The following is a 20,911-nucleotide window of genomic DNA, read 5'->3' on the forward strand; positions in this document are numbered from 1 at the left end:
TCTCCAGGGTTTTAATGCTGGGTATCACTTATCACATATTTCTGTGTCCTCCCACGTCCACCTCCATGGGGTGGGTCCTTCCAATAAAGGTCCTGCCTCCAGAGTTACCCGAGTCCCACCACTGCCATAGGAGTATTGATCTGAAGACAGAGTACAATTAGACAAGGAAGTGTTGAAGGGCCGGGCACATGTACAGGGAGCCAGCTCTCTCATCTCTCATTTCCTCCCTCCCTCCCTCCCGTGTGTGTGTGTGTGTGTGTGTGTGTGTGTGTGTGTGTGTGTGTGTGTTTACTACATATTCCAGAACCTAGCACGCCACATGGCATATGAAGCTTGAGCTCTACCCATACCTAACACACGATGACTGTGTCAGTACTGGCCAGGAAAGCACAATAGACCTAAGAGGTGGGTAAGACACTAGTTTCATTTCAGAGGCAAGAAAAGCAGGCTCACAATACCACTTGATGACACTAGGGCAGTCGGTGGCAGAGCCAGCCACTGTTGAAACAGCTTAGCACCTAGACCTGCTCTATTCCCTACACTCTGCTTCCTCCCCTTGGGAACACCTGTGGGCTTACTGAGTAAGAGTGGCAGGGTGTATGGGAATACAAACTGGGAGGGGGGCTCGACAGGCTGAGGGCAGCATGGGATGGCCAGAAAGCAGCTGTGAGGAGAACAGACAAGAGCTAGAAGAGCCTAGCAGAAGAGTGTTCTGCTCAGGTCAGTCCCCACTGGGACTAGACAAGAGCTCATAGAATGGGATGGACAGGGTAGGTGAAAAGTCTTTCTCTGTCTCTATTCTTTTCCAAGCTTAAGATCAAGGTCCCCAGAGGCTAGGCCATTACGAAAAGGATGGGATCCAACCTGAACCGTTCTTTCCCTTGAGACTATAATCCCATTTTCCCAAGGGAGTTGTTTATTCTTAATTACTTGGGAGCTCAGTGTACACATGCTTAATGGGTTTTTACCCAAATCAAGACACTCAAACTAGGCGATGGACTTGCTACACACAGGACCTTCCTCATACACACCATTAAGGCCCATGGCTAACGATGGCACTCTGTCGCTGGGTGCTAACCCTGCAGATGTTCCTTGTACTGTATGTCTTCTACACCCTCCTGACATCTTTGCTCTGGCAGGGTTAAAGACAGCCCCAAGGATTTACTTTCTTCAGGAGACAGTGTGAAAAACAGAGTGGTCTTTTTTCTTTTGTGTTTTGTTTTATTGTTGGGTGGGAATGGTGCTGTGCTTGACAGCTGTAACCTGCAGCATCACCCATTAAACCTCTATACAGATGGCCAATGGTTTCTTTAACCTCCACACGGGAGGGGACTGAACTGTGTAAATAGAGGGCTATGGGTGGCAGCTCTCCTGTAACAGAAATGAGGATCACAGGGACTGTGTCCATGGGAACCACACAGATCAAGTCATTCTGTGCCCTGCAGGCTTCTGCTGCCACTGTGTGTCATACCTCCCACTCATGTTCCAAACACAGACGCATATGTTAGGATAATGGACATACGGATTTGAAGGGGTCGTCAAGAAGACACAAGAGGAGAACTGATACCTGTTTTTAAGATTTTCATATCTGCTATACATAATTGCCAGGGACCGGGTCAGGAACAAAGCAGGCCTAGGGATCTTGAGAGAGCTTGAGGATGGAAATCAGAGGGAAATTTGTAGCTTGGATTGGCAGAAGAGAAAACAGGGTCTGGAATGAATGAGATATCTAAAGACACTGGAATTAAGACCAGCATTAAAGTTGGGTACATACAAAAGACTGGCCTTGTCCATCTGCCATCAACATATCCAGATCCAAATTAGCAAGTGTGGGCCTAGAACTGTGTAAGTTCTCTCAACAGCAAAGTCTTAGAAACTGACCTGTTTGGGGTTGAGGTGGCTTTAAATTATCCTGGGCACATACTACTAGATCTGTTAATAGGATGCAGGTATGTCTTTTAAGGGTATATATCCACTTAAACCTCAAGAATGCCAGGCCAGATGCTGGCCAGAGTCTGTTGGTGTTCAATAAAACGCAAAAGCAGTGAACAAGCAAAATGCTTGTCACAAGCTGGGTGGTGACACAAAGGCCAAAGTCAAAACCAAGACCGGAGGAGTCGGAGTGGATTCCTTCAGATGGCTCATGGACACCATAAGACAGCATCTATCACACCGACTTCCTCAAGCACGAACAGGGCCACAGTCTAAAGCTCCTGCCATGAGTCATAACACAGCTACCAACAAATGGAGCAATGAAGAGACGGCTTAAGGGCATGTTAACCACAGTGGGATTAGCAAGATGTAGGAAGTTAAAAGCCTAACCACAGGCATGTTTCATGTCGACATTAGATAGGCCACTGAGTTATGTCTTGCAGGAATAGTTACTAGAACATTCTTAGGATTAATGGGAGAAATCAAAAAGTTATAAAACACAAGACAATATGATACCATTTATCTATTTAATGTGGCTGTCTCTAGGAAATACTGAGTTTATTTTTCTTTGCTTCTGTATTTTTTCTGTGATGTGAGAATTTTAAGTATCTTTCTTTAAAAGCGGTACTGTAATTTTTAATTTATTTTTTGTTTTATTATGCTTTTCAACATATTTATAATATATTTTATTACATGTACAAGTGTTTGACTGTTTATTTGCACCTTGTACATGTCTGGTGCCTGTGGAATCCAGAAGAGGGCATTGGATCCCTTGAAACTCAAGTTACAGACAGCTGTGAGCCATCATGTGGGTCCTGGGAACCAAACCCATGTCTTCTGCAAGAGCAGTCAGTGCTGTTAACTGCTGAATTCTCTCTCTAGCTAGATATGTTGTGTGTTTAAAAATCAGTTCCCACCTCTAACAAGAATACTCATTTAAGCCCTGTGTCAGTTCACTGCAGAACTATTGTTAATGAATGATGATGCATAAAACTGACCCTGGATAGAAATCATTACAGTGAAAACAATCTGTATATCTTAACAAATTGGCACAGGTTCATGGCCTTCAACCTTATAATCTGCACTCTGCTGAAGCCCTGCCTTCCAGATCACACACCACCAAAGCAGGTGACAAGCGGGGACGCACATCTGCTGAGTATGTGTGCGAGGCCAAGTGTTCATGTATTGGATTCCCCTAACATAGGTACAAACGAGGAAGGCGACGTTCACCAGGGTCAAACAGCTTGCCTCAGTCACATGGCTTGTGGTGATCATATTGGAAGTAAATTCTTTCCTGCTGGTTTGAAAGCTTGGTCTCTTTCAAGCACTTGGGGCTGATGGGCAGGTGAGTTGGAGATTTCTTTCAGACAGTAGAGATACTGCTACTTGTACTCAGGGCCACTCTCTAATACATGGCTGGGATAACTGATGGGCTTCCTTGGTTTTACCTGGCTGGAGTGGACAGGTGTTCAGGGGAACCACACAGATGATGTAAAATTACAGTCAAGAAAACAGGAGAAGAGAACAGTCTGCTAGCTAGCAAAGCCTTGGGAGACATGGGAACAAGCCCAGCCTGCCAGGCAGTGGGGTGCTAGAGCAGTGACCAGCATGTGCTAGATGGCCCCCCAGGTTTTTCATGCACTCTGAGGAGTTGGGGCTCCTCTTTCTCCTACTTGGTTGGAGCCCTGTACTCAACAGCCACTTTTGAGCTGACTGTAATATCGACCTTATGAGTCCTACACAAATATCTTTAGAGTCCGAAAACTTGCCTCCAAAAGAAGCACAAGACTGTAAACCTGCCTCCTTTACAACATTTATGATAATATGTAGCATTTCTCAAGCAAGGGCCCTGGGGCACCATGTCTTGACAGTCCCGTGTTTATGTGCATCATCTAATTCAATCCAGTCAGAAGCTGAGTTTATGACTTCTTCCCCAGACAGAATCTTACAGTTTCAAGGTGTTACCACATCCACAGTCTTATTTGTTTCTCAGAGGAATCCTAAAGGAAGGGAAATATCCTTCCCATTTTACAGACCAGGAGACTGAGGCACACTGTACTTTGGCTAGCTTGTTGAACTAGATGACAACTTTCTTGGAAGGCAAAGAACAACAGGCTATAAGTTTAATGGATATGAAAGTTTGGGTTGCAAACGCAGCATCTTGGAGTACTGTAGAGGAGTATCGAAGTTAAGAACATGGGTGATGAACTTGGGAACGGGAATACAAATGCTACATATATCCTGAAACTGGGGACAAGGCTGCGTGGCAACCCTGCTCACCAGCTCTGCATCCTATCCATTCATCAAAGCCGGCCAAACCTCATAGATCCAGACAGTCACTTTCACTACCCAGCATGGAAACCAAACCAAACCAAAACAACAACAACAAAAAAAAACCTCACACAGTAAGGCTTTCCATGATCCTTAACTCAGTACAATGACAAGAGAGGCATGTGTATGTGTGTCTTTCTGTGTGTGTGTGTGTGTGTGTGTGTGTGTGTGTGTGTGTGTGGTGTGAATGCAATGTAGAACTATGTAGTATCTTCCCTCATCTGAATTTCTTTGTTCACCTGAAGACTGGCGTTTGGCTGACCCCTCCTGCCAGGTTTTCTTGTCTTCATTCTCCAATGCTGGTGTTGAAGGCACACATGGCCATGTCTATTTTTTGTTTCTGGTTTTGTTTGGGTGCTGGCAATTCGAACGATTTGCTTGGGCAGGGGGCACCTGAGCCACTGAGCCATTTCTCCTGACCAACGATGGGCTTTTAAGCGGAGCTTAGCCCCCTTTTTATCAGGGGAGGCAATGAAGATCACAGAGGGCCATAACTTGTCAAACTGGCAGGTAGTAAGTAGGAGAAGCCTGGGTTTTGAACTGTATCTCACCCCTGCTGCCTCATTCTTTTGAACACATTATATCCATGTTCCTTCATTCCTTGCCCTGAGTGTAAGCTCCCTGAGAGCAGACAGCATGCCTGAGGTTCCTCTGGAATCCTTGACCATTCCTGCTAGAACTCAGTCAACGACCACTAACAAGGTGAGCCCTCCATTAAGCACCCTATGTTTAAGAGCCGCTGGGTAGGAATAGTAAGTAATTTCAATGAGGGAGATTTGGGCACTATGATTATTAGGCTTTGTGCAGCATGCAATTAAAACAAGAGTGAACATGAGACATATAATTTCTTCTAGCTCTATCTTAATCAAGCACTCATTACCATGTCTGATTTGGTGTTGTGTGAAAAGGACTGCTTAGTAGACATTTCCCGTGAGGACGCTAAGCAAATACAAACAGAAAGAGTTTTTAAAGGACAAGAATAAAGCCACCAAGCACACAGGGGACAGTTCTCAGCAAGTGTGTTACTCTACCTGAGAGCACGGAACTTCTAAGGCACAACGTTCTGGAGTCTGGGTAGGTAAGATTGGTGAGAGAAGAAGGCACAGTGCTAACTAGAATCTGGCACCGTCATCCCTCACATAAAACAGATGTACTATGCTACTGGTTGGAGCAGAAACCAAAGGCAGATGTGCTTTGACTGGGCACGCTGGGCATACAGAGGTGTTCTGAGACCTCTTCTGCATGCCAATCACTTGTCATCTTCACTGACAAGCAAATGTAATAGGTACAGAAACAATAGACAACTTAGCATTCTCGGTCCCATCCCATTCGCTCTCCCAATATGTGTTGCTGCTTTGGACAAGTAAAGGTCTCAAGCAAACTCAGTGCAATTAGAATATTTGATGGATGTTTAAGCTGAATTTTTCATAAACAAAGGTAAATCATAATAGTGAGGGTCTAGTGTGTCTTATTGTCAAAGTTTCTATTAAAAATATGTTGAACAGTCTCAAGCTCCTGGGAGACAGGGCTTCTGATTTCCTTTTGTAAGTGCCATGCCTCAGGGATTCAACCAGCATCCGTCAAGAAATAAAAATACCAGGTTGTGGTACTTACATTTGCATCCTCGTGGCTGTGGCCATTCGTCTCCACCAAGTCCTTGGTGCCTTTTAACTGCAACATTTAAAGGAAAACAACAAGAATAATAAGCAAGCATATCCAGTAAGCATACAACATGTTAACTATGATGCATCTGAGGCTGCATTTTATCAAACTTCTGAGGACAGACAGATGGAATACATAATTGTAGTGAATCTTATTGAAACCCATTTGTGACCCATATTTTATAAAGCTTGAAGGCTGGCAAAAATAAATAAATAAAAAGGGATCTTGGTCATTATTTCTTAAGATTAGAAAGTAGTTCTATAGACATAAGACATAAAATTGGTTCCTCAGAATACTAAATGGTTTCATTTCCTGGTGGGATTGCCATTAATTTAAAGCCTGCAGTATTTGCAAGTTGCCATCAACCAATGGACGTTATGCTAACGATCACTGGGGAGTGACAGGCGTGCAGCCCCAGAGCATGCTGCAGTACTGCTGTAGACATTGTGAGGGCCGGGCTGGATGACTGATATGGCATAACAGGAAGACAGCTTGAGTCTTTCAAGAGAAGAAGAACTAGGAAGATTTAGAGATACAATTAGTTTGCAAATGAGATTTTTAACAGCACTCACACCCTGCTCAAGAGGAACGGGTTATTGGAGATTTCAGGAAACCTTTAGAGTTGGCACTCATCCTATCCTGACTCAGAGCAGACCTGTGGTGACAGAGGACAAAGGACAAGGAAGAGATGGCCTGGCCCTGGGCCACCTTTCTTCCCGGCTTGTGATGCTCAGACTGCGATGCCAGTACCTTCCTTTCTACCCAATACCTTTCTTTCTACCCAATAGAAGAAATTCATGGTGGGAAAGGATTCATTAAAAGTTGGAAGAAAATAAAATCATGTATACCTCAATGCTTAATTCAGAACATTTGTTCTCTATGGCTATTTGTGCATATTAAAATGAATCACTGGGTTTTCAGGGATGTCTTAAACTTCTGTAGGAAAGTCGTGTCTAAAGATGGGTTTCACTAAAGGCATGGTGACATGAGGATTTGAGGGTGAAGCAGCTGACTCTAGATTTAAGTCTGTTTGGCTCATCGTCACATTAATGTTAACCCAATTACCTGCAACAAAAACTTGTTCCCTCTTTCTTAGGGCTACATCATCATTGGTTGTATGCCTAACAATACCAGGGCATGGGGCAATGTAGGATAGATCGGAATACAAAAAGGCACAAACCACAGTGCATCATCTCTCAGAGCATAAAAGGAGAGTTTGTAAATATTATCCTTTCTTGGTTTAAAATTTCTTATTATGGCTGGGCGTTGGTGGCACATGCCTTTAATCCCAGCACTTGGGAGGCAGAGGCAGGCTGATCTCTGAGTTTGAGGCCAGCCTGGTCTACAAAGTGAGTTCCAGGACAGCCTCCAAAACAATACAGAGAAACCCTGTCTCGAAAAACCAAAAAAAAAATTCTTATTATGGAATTCTTCTTCTTCCTCTTTTAGTCTCCTCTCTGCTCATCTCCCTCTGTCTGGTAACTCTGTGTGCATGTCTGTATGCGTGTGTGAGTGTGTGAGTGTGTGTGTATGTGTGTGTGTGTGTGTGTGTGTTTAGCTCAGGAGGTTTTGTTTTTTTCTCAGCAGAAATAAAGGACTATTTGTACAAAGCCATTGTGACCTCCCATGTTTACAAGCACACACACTGACAGGTGCTGTCCTCCCTGTTAAATATGTTCCAGTCTCCCCAGGACACATTATGTCCATAGCTGTCCTCTCTTTGTGACAGTACACTTGCTCTCTTCCTACTTCCTGTCCACCCAGGAAATTCCTGCAGGCCCTCTGTTTGCAGTGGAGGCTCCGGGCTCTAGTGCTTTGCCCTGAAAGCTGCTCCTTATGCCTTTGCCCTGTTGCTCACCTCCTGGAGCTAGAGATGCACATCTTGCTAGGCCTGGGAGATAGGGGTTAGGGAATATCTCTAAGTGTAGCATGCCCTCTTCACTGCCACAAGGACAAGGGCAGGAGTCTGTGGAACTGGTGGCGCTAGGAAGCTGCAAGTCACGGGACAGTGCTGACCAGCACAGAGGTGACCCTGTCCTCCCTGCATGAGCAACGCCTCTGAGGATCTGCTCTCAAGATCTGGACTTGTCAGGATTCCCAGCCAGGGGCAGTTGCTTTTTAATAGCAAAATCTCAGAGAGGATGTATGTTTCCATGTGTGTGTGGGTGCTTGCAAAGGCCATTATCTATAAAAGAACTTCTCACTTGTAGTCACTCTATATGGATCCCTGGAAAGCCTCGTGAGGAGGAGCTTAGGTATGTGGGCGGGGCAGAGAAGCAACATGTTCCTGCTGCCTTCCGCATGGCCTGCTGGGATAGCGGGGGAGGGGTCTGCAGGCCAACTGCTGAGTAATGAGAACAGTGCGGATACCTCTGGCTGCTGTGTACCCCTAGCCTCATTGGGTTCTTTCTTGGTGCCTTTGCAGGAAAAAAAAACCATTCATGTCACATTACCACTGCAGATGGAAACACCCCCTTTTGTCCCTCAGTTATACTTTATAGGTCTTTTGCAATTTTGGTTGTCATGAGTTCTTTTCACAGCTCTTTTTTAAAGTGATGGAAAGTGGAGTGTGATACTCCCATGGCTGGGCATGTGCTTTGCTTTTTAAAAACACACCCCAGCAAGGCCCCTCAGTAAGTTCTGCACAACTCCTGTCTTTTGATAAATGGGTTTAACTTTTACTCAGAATATAGTATTTGATTCATCTAGAAAAATGAGAAATCATGACAATCATTCCAGTAAACACTATCTAAAACACAAAAACAAGCCCCACAACCCAAAATGACAAAAGCCAAAAAACCGAAACAGAAAACCACCACGAAGACCATTGCAATCACAGAGCTCTGTGTGGTTCTGATCAAATATGGACTTTGCTTTAATAATGTCACAGGATGTGGGTGTCAGTGAGGAGGCCTAGGTAATCTATGGGGCCTTGGGTAGTATTTATGCCTGGCGAACAAATGGACTTTGACTGCCCATCCCACAGTGAGGGATGCTCTCTCAGCCTGGACTCTTGGGGAAGGGCCTAGGCCCTACCCTGGATGAAATGACAGACTCTGGAGATCCACCATGGAAGGCCTCACCCTCACTGGGGATCAGAGTGGAGATTGGGTGGGGGATGGGGGACTGGGATGTGGTGGGGGGTGGAGAATTGTTGGGGGGTGGGAGAGGAGGGGAGGGAGAGGGAGCTTGGGATTGACATGCAAAGCAAGCTTGTTTCTAACTTAAATAAAAAAGAAAAAAAATTTTTTAAATGTCACAGGGAGGGTGACAGTGCCATTACACATCCTAGGAAGGAGGCCACTATAAACTTCATTAGCCAGAGTTTTCTGCCCCTACTCACATACCCTAACCCTTGCAGATTCAGCCTGTGTGTTACTGAATCTGCATTGATAACAGTTGTTATTTATAAAGTCTTGCCTTCCAAATCCAGGAATGTTTATGCACTATCTAAAATCCCCTTCCCCTCACAAGGTGCTTCTACTTTCAGAGAATACTGACTAAATAAGTTTTTAAAATTCTAAGTCAATTGTGAAGTGGCTGAGTCACTGCTGACTAAACCCCCCCCCCTCTCCCTCTCTTCTTCTTCTCTCTCTCCCTCCTTCCTTCCCTCTCTCTCGTTTTTTTTTCAAGACAGGGTTTCTCTGTCCTGGAACTCACTCTGTAGACCAAGCTAGCCTTGAACTCATAGATTTCCCTGCCTCCTAGTGCTGGGATTAAAGACATGTGCCACCACCACCAGGCCAAAACATCTCTTTTGGAGGTATTTATATGGCACAAATAAAGTTTGTACAAGTACATTTGAGTAGAAATTTTAAAACAATGTAACTAGCCGGGCGGTGGTGGCGCACACCTTTAATCCCAGCACTCGGGAGGCAGAGGCAGGCGGATCTCTGTGAGTTCGAGGCCGGGTGGACCGACAGCCTCCAAAACAATACAGAGAAACCCTGTCTCGTAAAAAATAAAACAAACAAACAAACAAAAAAACCAAAAAAAAATGTAACTTTGGTTAAAGAGGGTTGGGCTTGCTATCTGTGTTTCTTGACACGCCTTATTAGCATCCATACATGTTGCCTGAAAACTAAGACCAGAAATGGGAAAGTACTTCCAGGGATCGAAGGCTCTTCTTCAGCAGAGACAACAGGGCTTGGATTTCACTCTGCTGAGTCATCTTAAACCCTACTGCGACAATACTTTCCCATGCATGGGTCAACTCCAGGTTCTGCTTCCGTATCAGAGCCGGAAGGAAGTGATCAGCTTCCCAGACTGAAAATGGAAATTCTGTGGCTCACCAGGACACACAGTAAAGATACATTTTTAATATCTCTCTGCATCAGCCCCCTTTTAGTCATGGGTCTGTAGGAGCACCATGGATTGTGCTAAACTCATTTCCCTTGCTGTTAGATCGAAGAGAAACCAGTGGCTTACTTTGAAAAATGGCTTCCCTGCCAACAGTTTAAAATGCTATAAAAAATCATCATTTGTCTTCTGGAAGAAACAATAACATAACTTGGGTGGGCTGGGATCATCAGAGGGGATACGAGGGGTGAGGGCCGAGCGGTTGAGAAGGCCAGTATAAATCCCACAGGGCAGAGCTGCTAGGAGCTGTGACCTGGGACAGGCTGAGCCTCCTGCAGGTTTCCTTGAGTCCCGTTTGTGTGTGTGACAGTGCGAGCCTGCAGTGTCTGAACTGGTTCGGAGATCTGTGCAGTTTTGCTCACTTACTTGTTCCTGGAGGACTTTCAGCAATGCCTGTGTGTGAGACTGCTCCTCCTTCGCCTGTTCCAACTCAGACTTCTTGTTGTTCAGCTCCTCCTGGATGGCCAGCAATTGCTGTAAAATCAATGGATCATTATTGGAAAGGAGAGGGGTGATAGGTGTAAGATGGTCCAAATATCCTCCAAACAGTAAGAGTTTTGTTTGTTTTTAAGCACAAAAGCTTCATCCAGACACCAGCAATTCTGTTGTTGTTTTTCAACAGGGTTTCTCTGTGTAGCTTTACAGTTTGTCCTGGAACTTGCTTTGTAGACTAGGTTGGCCACAAACTCAGAGATCCACCTGCTTCTGCCTCCCGATTGCTGGGATTAAAAGCATTCGGCACCACCGCCTGGCCACCAGCTAACTTTTGTGACAGGTCCCCCCCCCAAAAAAAAACAAAACAACAACCACCACCAAAAAACCGGTAAGGAGCATTGCAGTTTTGGACACTTAAGAGGTTGTCTGTGATACTGATATTTAATATCTGTGAAGACACCATTGTATTCCTCTGACTAACGAGTGTCTGTAAAAATCATAGAACCATGCTTATAAAACAAGCTGACATATGAAGAATAAGGGGTTGGAGAGGTGGCTTAGAAGTTAAGACCTAGGTTTGGCTTCCAGAACCCACAGGGGGGCAGGAGGCAACAGCGACTGTAGTTCCAGGGAAGTCTATGCTCTTTCCTGGCTTCCATGAGTGTCTGCACACACATACATACACAGAAAATAAATCTTTTAAAAAAGAAGCTGAAAATTAAAACGCAGCCTACCCTCTCAGTTTTACTTGATTTCCATACCATACAGCTATTTCCCCATGTGGCAGGGACCACAAAAGCCCTTTCTGCTTTCTCTGTTATGACGGAGATGTTTTATTGGATCAGCAGGATGGAAGTCCAACGGCAATCATATATCAGCTGAGAAAACTGCTGATATAAGCTGTCAAAACAGTAAGCTATGGCCTACACCACAATTTTCAAGCAGGGCCACTGAAGGGATTTTGTAAGCCTCGAGCTTTCCTTGCCCTATCCATTGTAACTCATCTGGAGGCTTACCTCGTCTGCCCGAAGCCCAGGACCACCCTGCACAGACTCTTCGAGGTTAATGCGATACAGGCTAGGGAATACATTCAAGGGCTGCAAATCAAGCCCTAGAAATAGCGATGTCTAGTCAAAGCCTCTTGACGACAAAGGACCAGTTTGAAAACACAGAAGTGAGTATTTTCCTGCTGTGGTACATAACTAATGACTCTCTAGGAATGTGAAGGTGTAGTGTGTTCCTGCCGTGAAGGAGCTGACTAGAGCATCAGGCCACAGAACAGCGGGCCAGCAGCTAACCACAGAGTCCAAGGGACTCCTCATGTTGGATTTCCCATGCTTATGGACACCACTCAGAGGGACTTCACTGAATCTTCAATACCACCGGATTTAGTGGAGCTGGGCATGGAAGTGCTCACAAAAAAACTAAACCAAAACAAATAGAAACAAAAGCTACGCACACCACCCCAATATATACTGCCCCCTCCCTCTCCCCCTTATCTTGGTCTTGTTAGCACAAGTGCCTATTTTGGAACTGTGTACAGACCTAAACATCTTGGTTTCTCTCTGTAAATAGTGGTTTCTCTCACAACTTAGTTCCCCCTACTCTGCTATTGTGACTTCCTTTGCCAACTCATGAGCCTAAACTGTGTATCAGCAGCCTAGAGCACGGAAATGTGGGAGCCCATGAGGTGCTATGGCATGGAGAGAAGCACCTAGAAGACAGTAGAGATGGTGGGCCATGCCCCTGTTTACTCATCTGGTCAATCCTCAATGACCAGAGGACAGTCCTAGGTTGCCTGGTGTTCTGATTCAGAACACTTAAAAATTACAAATCTAGTCGAGGGAAATGCCCCATGCATGTATAGAAATCTCCAAAGATCATATAAACCTGGGTCCAGAAGTTGGTGTTTAGAATTCCAGCACTCCTACAGTAACATGGGAGGCAGAGATAGGCAAACCATGAGAAAACCAAACCGAGAGCTACCTAGCCTGATGCACACACTGGCAAGACAAGAGACTTCCAGCTCAAGGTGGAGGACAAAGGCGGACATCAAAGGTTGTCCCCCAACTTCCACATGTGCTATGTGGCAGGTACACACCTACACTCATACAAAAGCAATGACGAACGCATGTGCGCACACATACATACAGAGTTTTAAAATATCTCAAATCCAATTTTTAATTCAAGTGAGCAAAACGAAGAGGAAATTGTCTTCAATGGAGAGTAGTGTATTTCTGCTCGCTGCCTAGTAGTAGATGGTTCATTTTATGCACAGAGTATTCACAGTAATTAGCCTGCATTGTGAAGCTGCCAAATCCAGGATATGGAGCAGGTTATACAGGTTACAAGCCAGGTTACACAGAAGATCATTTCATTTGGCCATATTCACAGGGGAGGATGTGGACACCTTCTCCACAGGAGCTAGTCTTTCAGTCCCATTCCCTTTTCTTTTAGTGTATAAACAATCACTTTAATGCTTATAATGCCTGAATTTTTATTTGAACTTATTTTTTCTGAAACACATACACTGATGATGTTTTGCATGCATTTTTCTGGAATACTACCATGTTTCTTACTGTTTACTGTATTTTCAATGTGATTTACATTTCTCAGATCCACCCACGTTAACATTTTGTACTGCATCTACAGGGCACATGGACCCAACTTACCCAGTCTGCCCTTCCAATAAAGAATCAGTACCTCCAGTTTCCCCAGTCTGCACAAGACCACACTGGAACTCACCAGCACAGGCACTCACATAGACATTCTAGGTTAAGGGTATGCTAGTGTGTGGGAGCCGACCCACAGGGTTACTGTGCAGAAACACTTGCCCTCCCCACATACAGAAGAAAAACTTTAGTCAAGCTTCTCATTTTTAGTCAGTAATAGGACCTACAGATTCTTCACTGTAGCAAGCAATTAAAATCCCAAGTGGCTGTGTATTGTTTGATATGGACATGGTCATGTCAAGGATTCCAATGTCTCAGAACCATGGAAATGGTAAAGCCTTCCCTAGTTTAGGCTCAGATGGTTGGCAAACATTCCGTGGATCTCTGTGCAGATGCTGACAGTAGGTGCAGAAAATGTGCCCTATAGCTTTCCCAAACCCTGGATGTTTACAGCCTGAAGCCTGCTCTCCCACAGATCTCTCCTATGGAGATTAGATAACACTGCCTCCATGTTCAGCTGTATAATGGCCTGCCTCCTTGTTCAGGTGTAGAGAATAACCCCGCCTCCTGTTCAGTTGTTAAGATAACCCTACCTCCTTGTTCAGCTGCATATGACAACCCTTCCTCCATGTTCAGCTGTGTATAATAACCCTGCCTCCTTGTTCAGCTGTGTATAATAACCCCGCCTCCTTGTTCAGCTGTATATGATAACCCCACCTCCTTGTTCAGCTGGGTATAATAACCCTACCTCCTTGTTCAGCTGTATATGACAACCCTTCCTCCATGTTCAGCTGTGTATAGTAACCCCACCTCCTTGTTCGGCTGTACATAATAAAGACACCGAGCTTTCTGGGGTGCTGCCGCTTCTCTATCTAATCCATGTGATCCCAGTTTTCCTGTGTGTTCCTGTTTATCTTTCCTTTATTCACTCCCTGTTCCAGTTGGGTCAACCCCTGAAGCCACTTAGGATACAGCCCTTCATTTTAAAAAACACCCATTTTCTATTCCCCTGTGACTATGAGCAAATCACCAGATGTTTAAGTTCTGAGTTTTATTTACGTTTCTTAAAAGAACAGTCAAGGACAAATGGGTCTTCATTCATCCTGCATGCCAATAACACCTGAGGAGTATTAAAAACACAGCCTTCTGGGGCCTACAGAAGCCGAATTAACTCCAGCGACTCGAGGTGGGAACCGGGCATTGGTGACTTTCCTAAGCCTCTGCAGATAACACTAATGAGTAGCTATGGACAGGAATCACTATTACCTTCAGTGCAGTTTACTCCTCACTGACCACAATGTGATTCCTGTCAATAGCACTGCATTTCAGTCACTCTGATGTCGCCAGCTCTTCCTCTCTCCACATGCTCTCTGCAGCGACCCTATTTGTGCCCACGGCTTTAGCTTGCATGCTATGTACGCTGGCATTTTACAAATGTACAGAGCTGGTCTGTTAGGCTCTTTCTTTCCGGATGCACAAGCCTCATAGCTGAGCATGTCTCAAACTGTGCCTGTTAACGCATATCCTGCCTACCTGTCGACCACTCCCCTCTCCTCCTCCGTGGGTATCCTCCTTCCAACTCTGCCTGTTCTGTTCTTACCCTAGTCTTGCTCTCACTGATGCCACCAGGTTCTGGCTTGGTGCTGCCTGTCCCTCTGATGCCATTCTGCAACGCCCCAAGAATTAAAAGGCTCCCTGGATTAAGGATACTGTAAATGCCTAGGCCTCTGAATCCCTGCCCAGGGCAATCAACACAGTTAAATGCAATAGTCTTGTGTCTTGGTTAGAGTTTCTCCTGCTGTGATGAAACACCATGACCAAAAAAACAACTTGGAGAGGAAAGGGATTATTTGACTTACACTCCTACGTTGCTGTCCATCACTGAAGGAAGTCAGGACAGGAACTCAAACAGGACAGGAACCTGGAGGCAGGAGCTGAGGCAGAGGTCATGGAGGGCTGCTGCTTACTGGCTCGTGACTCATAGTTTTTTCAGCCTGCTTTCTTATAGAACCCAGGACCACCAGCCCAGAGATGGCACTGTCCATCAATCATTGATTAAGAAAATTCCTTACAGCTGGGCGTTGGTGGCGCACGCCTTTAATCCCAGCACTCGGGAGGCAGAGGCAGGTGGATCTCTGCGAGTTCGAGGCCAGCCTGGTCTACAGAGCGAGTTCCAGGACAGCCTCCAAAGACACAGAGAAACCTTGTCTCGAAAAGCCAAAAAAAAAAAAAATTCCTTACAACTGAATCTTATGGAGGCATTTTCTCAACTGAGTTTCCCTGCCTTCAGATAGCTATAGCTTGTGTCAATTTGGCATAGGCTCCAGTATACCTTGACTTCTTCTTGGAGACATCTTTTAGTCACCAAAACAACATGAATTGATCTACCATCTGTTTCCAAAGCACTTGCCACTGTGTCACATTTTATATCCATGTTCTCAACTAGATGTCTTCTGTCAACACTAAAGTCAATAACCCAGCTCATCCAGTATACAGTAGCTAGTGAATGAATAAATGAATGGAAGGATGAATGAGTGCTTGCTCTAATTTTTCTACTTCTATGAACTTAAACCATAACTTCACAAAGTGGAGCAACAAAAACTATCCAATGCTCCCTCATGGGGTAATTTATTGTTCTAGGCATACAGATATAAAAAAAAAACCTTAGAGGAAAATTATGGCTCCATTTGACATATTTGATTCATGACTCTGGCAGTTCTAGCTAGCCTTAATCTGAAGGATATTTCCTGAAAGGTTAAATAATTCCAATCAATGGGTTTATAATTATGTTATTTATTCCCCATGTCCCACTCACTTCTACTGGAGGAAAAAATAAAACCCGTGTTTTGTGCATTCTATAAAATTAATGCTTTCTTGGGTTTACAAAGTAGAAACTCGAGAATCTAATATTTATGTATTCAAAAACAGGGGTGAGTCAAACTGCTATCCTTCATTTGACTAGGCGCCCTATAAAAAAGTAAGATAGTTTACAACTAGACAATTTAAGTCAGCTTTTCTGTTCCTTTTCATTGAAATTTATGAGACTGTGTAATATTCTTTCTAGTTTGAATTTTTAAGTACCAACATGCCTCAATTACAGACGTTCACAGGCAGCTAGAACTTAATCAGAAGTGTCTCCCGCTTGGATTGGCTGACTGCAGCACAATTTTAATTTAACATTTGAGAGTATGGCATTAAACAGATGCACCATTACATTCTTGGGTGGTTACAACTGAGTGTGTTCCAATTAGACAATTATCCATATGCCAATCAAGTGGAAACACTCTGGCGGACAACAAGCAGGTAAATAAATGCTGCACCTGACATGGCTTGATATTTCTAGGCCACGGATTTAATAGGATCGTTTGTAATGCTCTTTGGGGATGGAGGCTTTGGTGTGTAATGGGTCTTCCTTTCTAATCAATTCAAAAAGCATTACAAATGCTATTTGGAGCCCTAGATAAGTGAGGTCATATTTCCATTTTTTTAACAGAGGGGAGAATCACAGGTACATGGATGTCATGTACCTGAGGTCTCACTGTCTGGGAGAGACCTACTACTTGCACAATTTTCTTGCCTCAAATTGTAATTTCTACCTTGGCAACCATGGTGCACCATCAATTTTAAATGGAAATCAGGACACACCAGGCTTAGAATCTTCCTTGCAATGACCTGAACTTAGGCCTTCATCAGAGCACTTCCATGAGCTATATGGAGGGCTGAGCTTTCCTTTCAAAACAACAAGGCTTTGCAGCCAAAATAATGTTAGCATAATGTTATAATATAAGGCTAGAGCCCATGGAGTCAAATATGACAGGGTATGTGGCTTGTATGAAGCAGACCAACACCCTTGCAGTGGAAATGGTCACTTGCAGAGTTGAGAACTCAGGACTGATGGGCAGCCTTCAGAGTGCCTGGGGGATAGAGGTGGTGAATGTCATAAAATGGAGATGACCTTGAAATACAATGCTGATGTTGTGCCTTCCATGGTGGCAGGAGTGAACAGGATACCAGCTGCAGCTCCAGTGACAGTAACTGGCCCACTGCGCTCTTCCCTGTCCCTCTCCCTCTTATCTTTGCTTCAGGCTATCACCAAGGTTTAGCTCCATAACCAGTCCTAAAATATTCTGTTAATACCTATTCCTTCAGCCAACCCTGGGCTTCCTACTGGGCAAGATAACATGGACGATACAGAAAACAACGACAAAAAAGGGACTCCATCTTCAAAATGCTGTGTCACAAGGATGTTAATATAAACATAGTAACTAACTTGGGACAACACAATGTGCTCTTTAATGACTATGGCCAATGCACTTTACAGAGGTGTTGAGGAGCTCTTGGGTGATCAGATTCCAGGTCAGTAGAACAGGTTCAGGGACTCACCGTTGAATCACTTGTTCCCCTAGAACGAGTCACTCAGTCTTTGAATCCATGGAATGTCACCAATTGAAACTCAACACATTCAGTAATGTCAGCTCAAATTTAACAAAATTATTCTACCTTCACAAATTTGATATAAATCACATGCTCCAGGCAGTGGGGCGTGCCTTGAAGGCCAGTAGAATATCAGTTAAGGAAGTGAGGCCAGGAATTTCCTGCAGGAATTTCCACCCCAGGCCACAGTGGGTGTGACTGGATGGCCCACTGGAGCAGCACTTTGAAAGGCTGTGAGCATCCATGTCGACATGCCTTGTCTCCAACCTGGTTTCTTCAATTGTTTCAGCCCGCAACACAACTGTACATGGGGTCTGCTCTGTCAGCGTGTTGGCCTGCTCTAGTTCTGAGTCGTGAGCACACACTCTAACTCTATCCTTCTAGTGTGATATTTCACCCGGACACACCTCGGGCCCTCCGGAAGCTCTACCTCTTGGTTCTGGTTTGGTTCCCACTGACACTGAGCCTGTTGTGGAATGTCAACCTCAGGCCCTGCTGAGGAGGCCAGTTCGTGTGAGCATGTTTTACCCTAAGCCTGAAAATCCCGAGCCAGGCTCCAACTGGGAGGAAAACTTGAGATGTAGACTTCAAGCACATATGCTCCCAATCCGAGAGCAAGGCTATATAACCTAACAAAAGTGGGTGGAGCTGTGTTTGTGACAAAGGAGGGAAACGTGGCTCAGGGGAAAGATCAGCATTTACTACGCAGTACCTGCAAAGAGAGAGATGCAACTAGCTGGAATTTTCTCATTGCAAGAGGCAATAAGACCACAGAAGATCTATTCTAGTTGGAAATGTCATCTGTCCCCACCTGGGGATGAAAACACACTTCAATTTACATCAGGTTGAGGGGAACCAAGCTGGTGGCCCTTGTATCAATCCTGGCACCTCCCTTCCTCTGCCTCTGGCAGGGTGACCCCTGGGGGAGGGACATCTCCTGCAGAGAACTCCTTGTTCAGATGACTGATAACAGGAATGCTGGATCTTAGAAATGAAATTGTGTTCAGGGCTAATATCCTATTACACCAGGCTATACATATTTAATTCCTTGGGTCTTTCCTCATAAATCAATTCCTCCAGGCCCTTAATCTCGTCAATATCTTTCCTGATATTGAATTTTAAATGCCATTCTCATTGCTAGGCAGAAAGGCAATCTCTTGTTGATGGGAACAGGCTTCCTTTACAGCCCAGGGATGCCTGAAGCATGGTCCTAACCTCTGACCCTCCTGTTAAGATCCTAATGCCAGAGCTGAATGGCCAGGTGCACTGCTGCTGGAGATCAGCCCTTGAGGGGTCATGATGGTGAACCTGGAGACAAGTCTATTGGTACCCTGGATGCTCCCGACAGTTAAGGAGATTAGTGAGAAAGCAGAAGTGGGTTTTCCCCAAAGACAGTCTGCTAGCAGGGGTCCCAATGTCTAAGTCCCAGAAAGAGCAAGAACTGAAAAGATGTTTGTGAATATCTGAGGTAGAGATTTTTCCAAGATGCTTGGGTCAGGAGAAGAAGAAGAGAGAAGAGTCCCCAGACAATGGTACTTCTGAGCTAAAGCTGTCCAGATTCTCTGGGGTTGGCCTTTAATAAAATATGATTTCCCCTGCTATAGAGAGGTGTGTCTGTGTGTTTATGTGTGAGGTGGATCTAAGAATCCTTGAATGAAACAAAATTTCCCAAGGGCAGCATCATTTTTATGACTACTAGAGTCACAGGAAGGATGGGAAAACATAGGAAGCCACTAAGATGCAAAGCCTGCAGGGAGTAGAGATAAGGTCCCTACCATAGCAATACTGAATTTTTAAACGATAACTAAAGTAACTAAAGGTCCATGCATTATCACAGCAAACAAGCAAATCCGTGCAAAATCAGCGATAAACTACTCCTTCCCAAAATCTATTGATCTAATGCTGAAGGACTGTTCCCAGTATTGCAGAAATGTAATGAGACATATGCAATCTTCCGACTAAGATTCCACTCTTGCACAAAGACACCTCCATGTACGATGTAGCTGTCTTTCATTCAGCCTCTCCCCAGTCTACCTTCACTCACAGAAAGACTCTTCTACACATCTTTTTAAAAACATTCACTTATCAATTGTGTGTGTGTCTGCTTGAGTTTATGTGTATGGTATGTGTGCTGGAGCCTGCAGAAGCTTCAAGAGGGTGCCAGATCCCCTGGAACTGGGGTTACAGGTGGTTATGAGCCACTGTGGGGGGTGCCGGGAACTGAACTCAGGTCCTTTGCAAGATCAGTATGCACTCTTCTGAGCGGTTCCCAACACACATTTGTTTTGACCCAGAAACATTTGGACTTGCTTTGGCACCACATACATTTCGCATTTCAACAACAGCTTCAAAATAAACAGTGACAGTACAGTTACTACAAAGTCTGAGCCATCTAACCAGCCAGCAGGACAACTTCAAGAATCCTTTCTTAAAATCTAAAGGTGAGTCAGAGAACCATGAAGTCCTCGCTGTTGTTATTTATTTCTTTCTTTAAAGTGGGAGGTGCACATTTTAGTTCCTATGGGAAACATTCGCATCAGATGTTACTATTTTGAAAATTGCAGTGTTCTTTTTAGACTGTTGTCTTTAGAACTAGGAGATAAGTCAGTATGTTATATCCATGACATAATTAGTAGTTGCCTACACTGTGCTTTCGACTTTGTTTGGTTTTATTGCAACGTGTTTTTATTTACCACCAAAGGGGATCTAAGTTCAAACTGGTCGGTTCATTAACGATAGAGTTAGTTTCTGTGTTTTTCTGTTTGCTGCACTAGATAATATTTTTATAAATACAAATACAGCTCAAGTTCACCACAATACAATCTCAAGCCTGTATACATTTCTTGGACATTATTATTACCAATTAAGTCTAGTGATTATCACAGAAAAAAGGTCACTTAGAGAGGCAAGGGCTTGCAAGGTGTCTACCCCTAGTGTGTACAGTTATTTCTACTAGGGGTATTCATCATCTAAGAGAGGTAAACCTCCGCCTTGGATTGTCAGCTGGAAGTTGGTACAGACTGTTTTATCCCATGTGGTTTTAAAGACATTTACTTGTATATGCCCTGGGAGAAGACTGTGGGAAG

The 20,911-nt window shown here is 44.4% G+C and overlaps 1 protein-coding gene across 5 annotated transcripts in view; it reads right to left on the reverse strand.

Moving 5' to 3' along the window:
• Enox1 (ecto-NOX disulfide-thiol exchanger 1) overlaps positions 1–20,911 on the reverse strand; it is a 557,937-nt gene that overhangs the window by 41,794 nt on the left and 495,232 nt on the right. For all 5 annotated transcript variants that reach the window (XR_005881833.1, XM_013114092.3, XM_013114091.3 and 2 more), the window contains 2 exons: positions 10,651–10,758; positions 5,878–5,934 (listed from right to left, as the gene is read on the reverse strand). Coding sequence is in view for 4 of the 5 variants with exons in the window: in XM_013114092.3 (XP_012969546.1) it covers positions 5,878–5,934; positions 10,651–10,758 (165 nt within the window). In the remaining variant the exon portion in view is untranslated. The remainder of the gene's footprint in view (positions 1–5,877; positions 5,935–10,650; positions 10,759–20,911) is intronic.

Source organism: Mesocricetus auratus, unplaced genomic scaffold (assembly GCF_017639785.1).
Source record: "Mesocricetus auratus isolate SY011 unplaced genomic scaffold, BCM_Maur_2.0 Super-Scaffold_2245, whole genome shotgun sequence".
NCBI classification, from domain to species: Eukaryota; Metazoa; Chordata; class Mammalia; order Rodentia; family Cricetidae; genus Mesocricetus; species Mesocricetus auratus.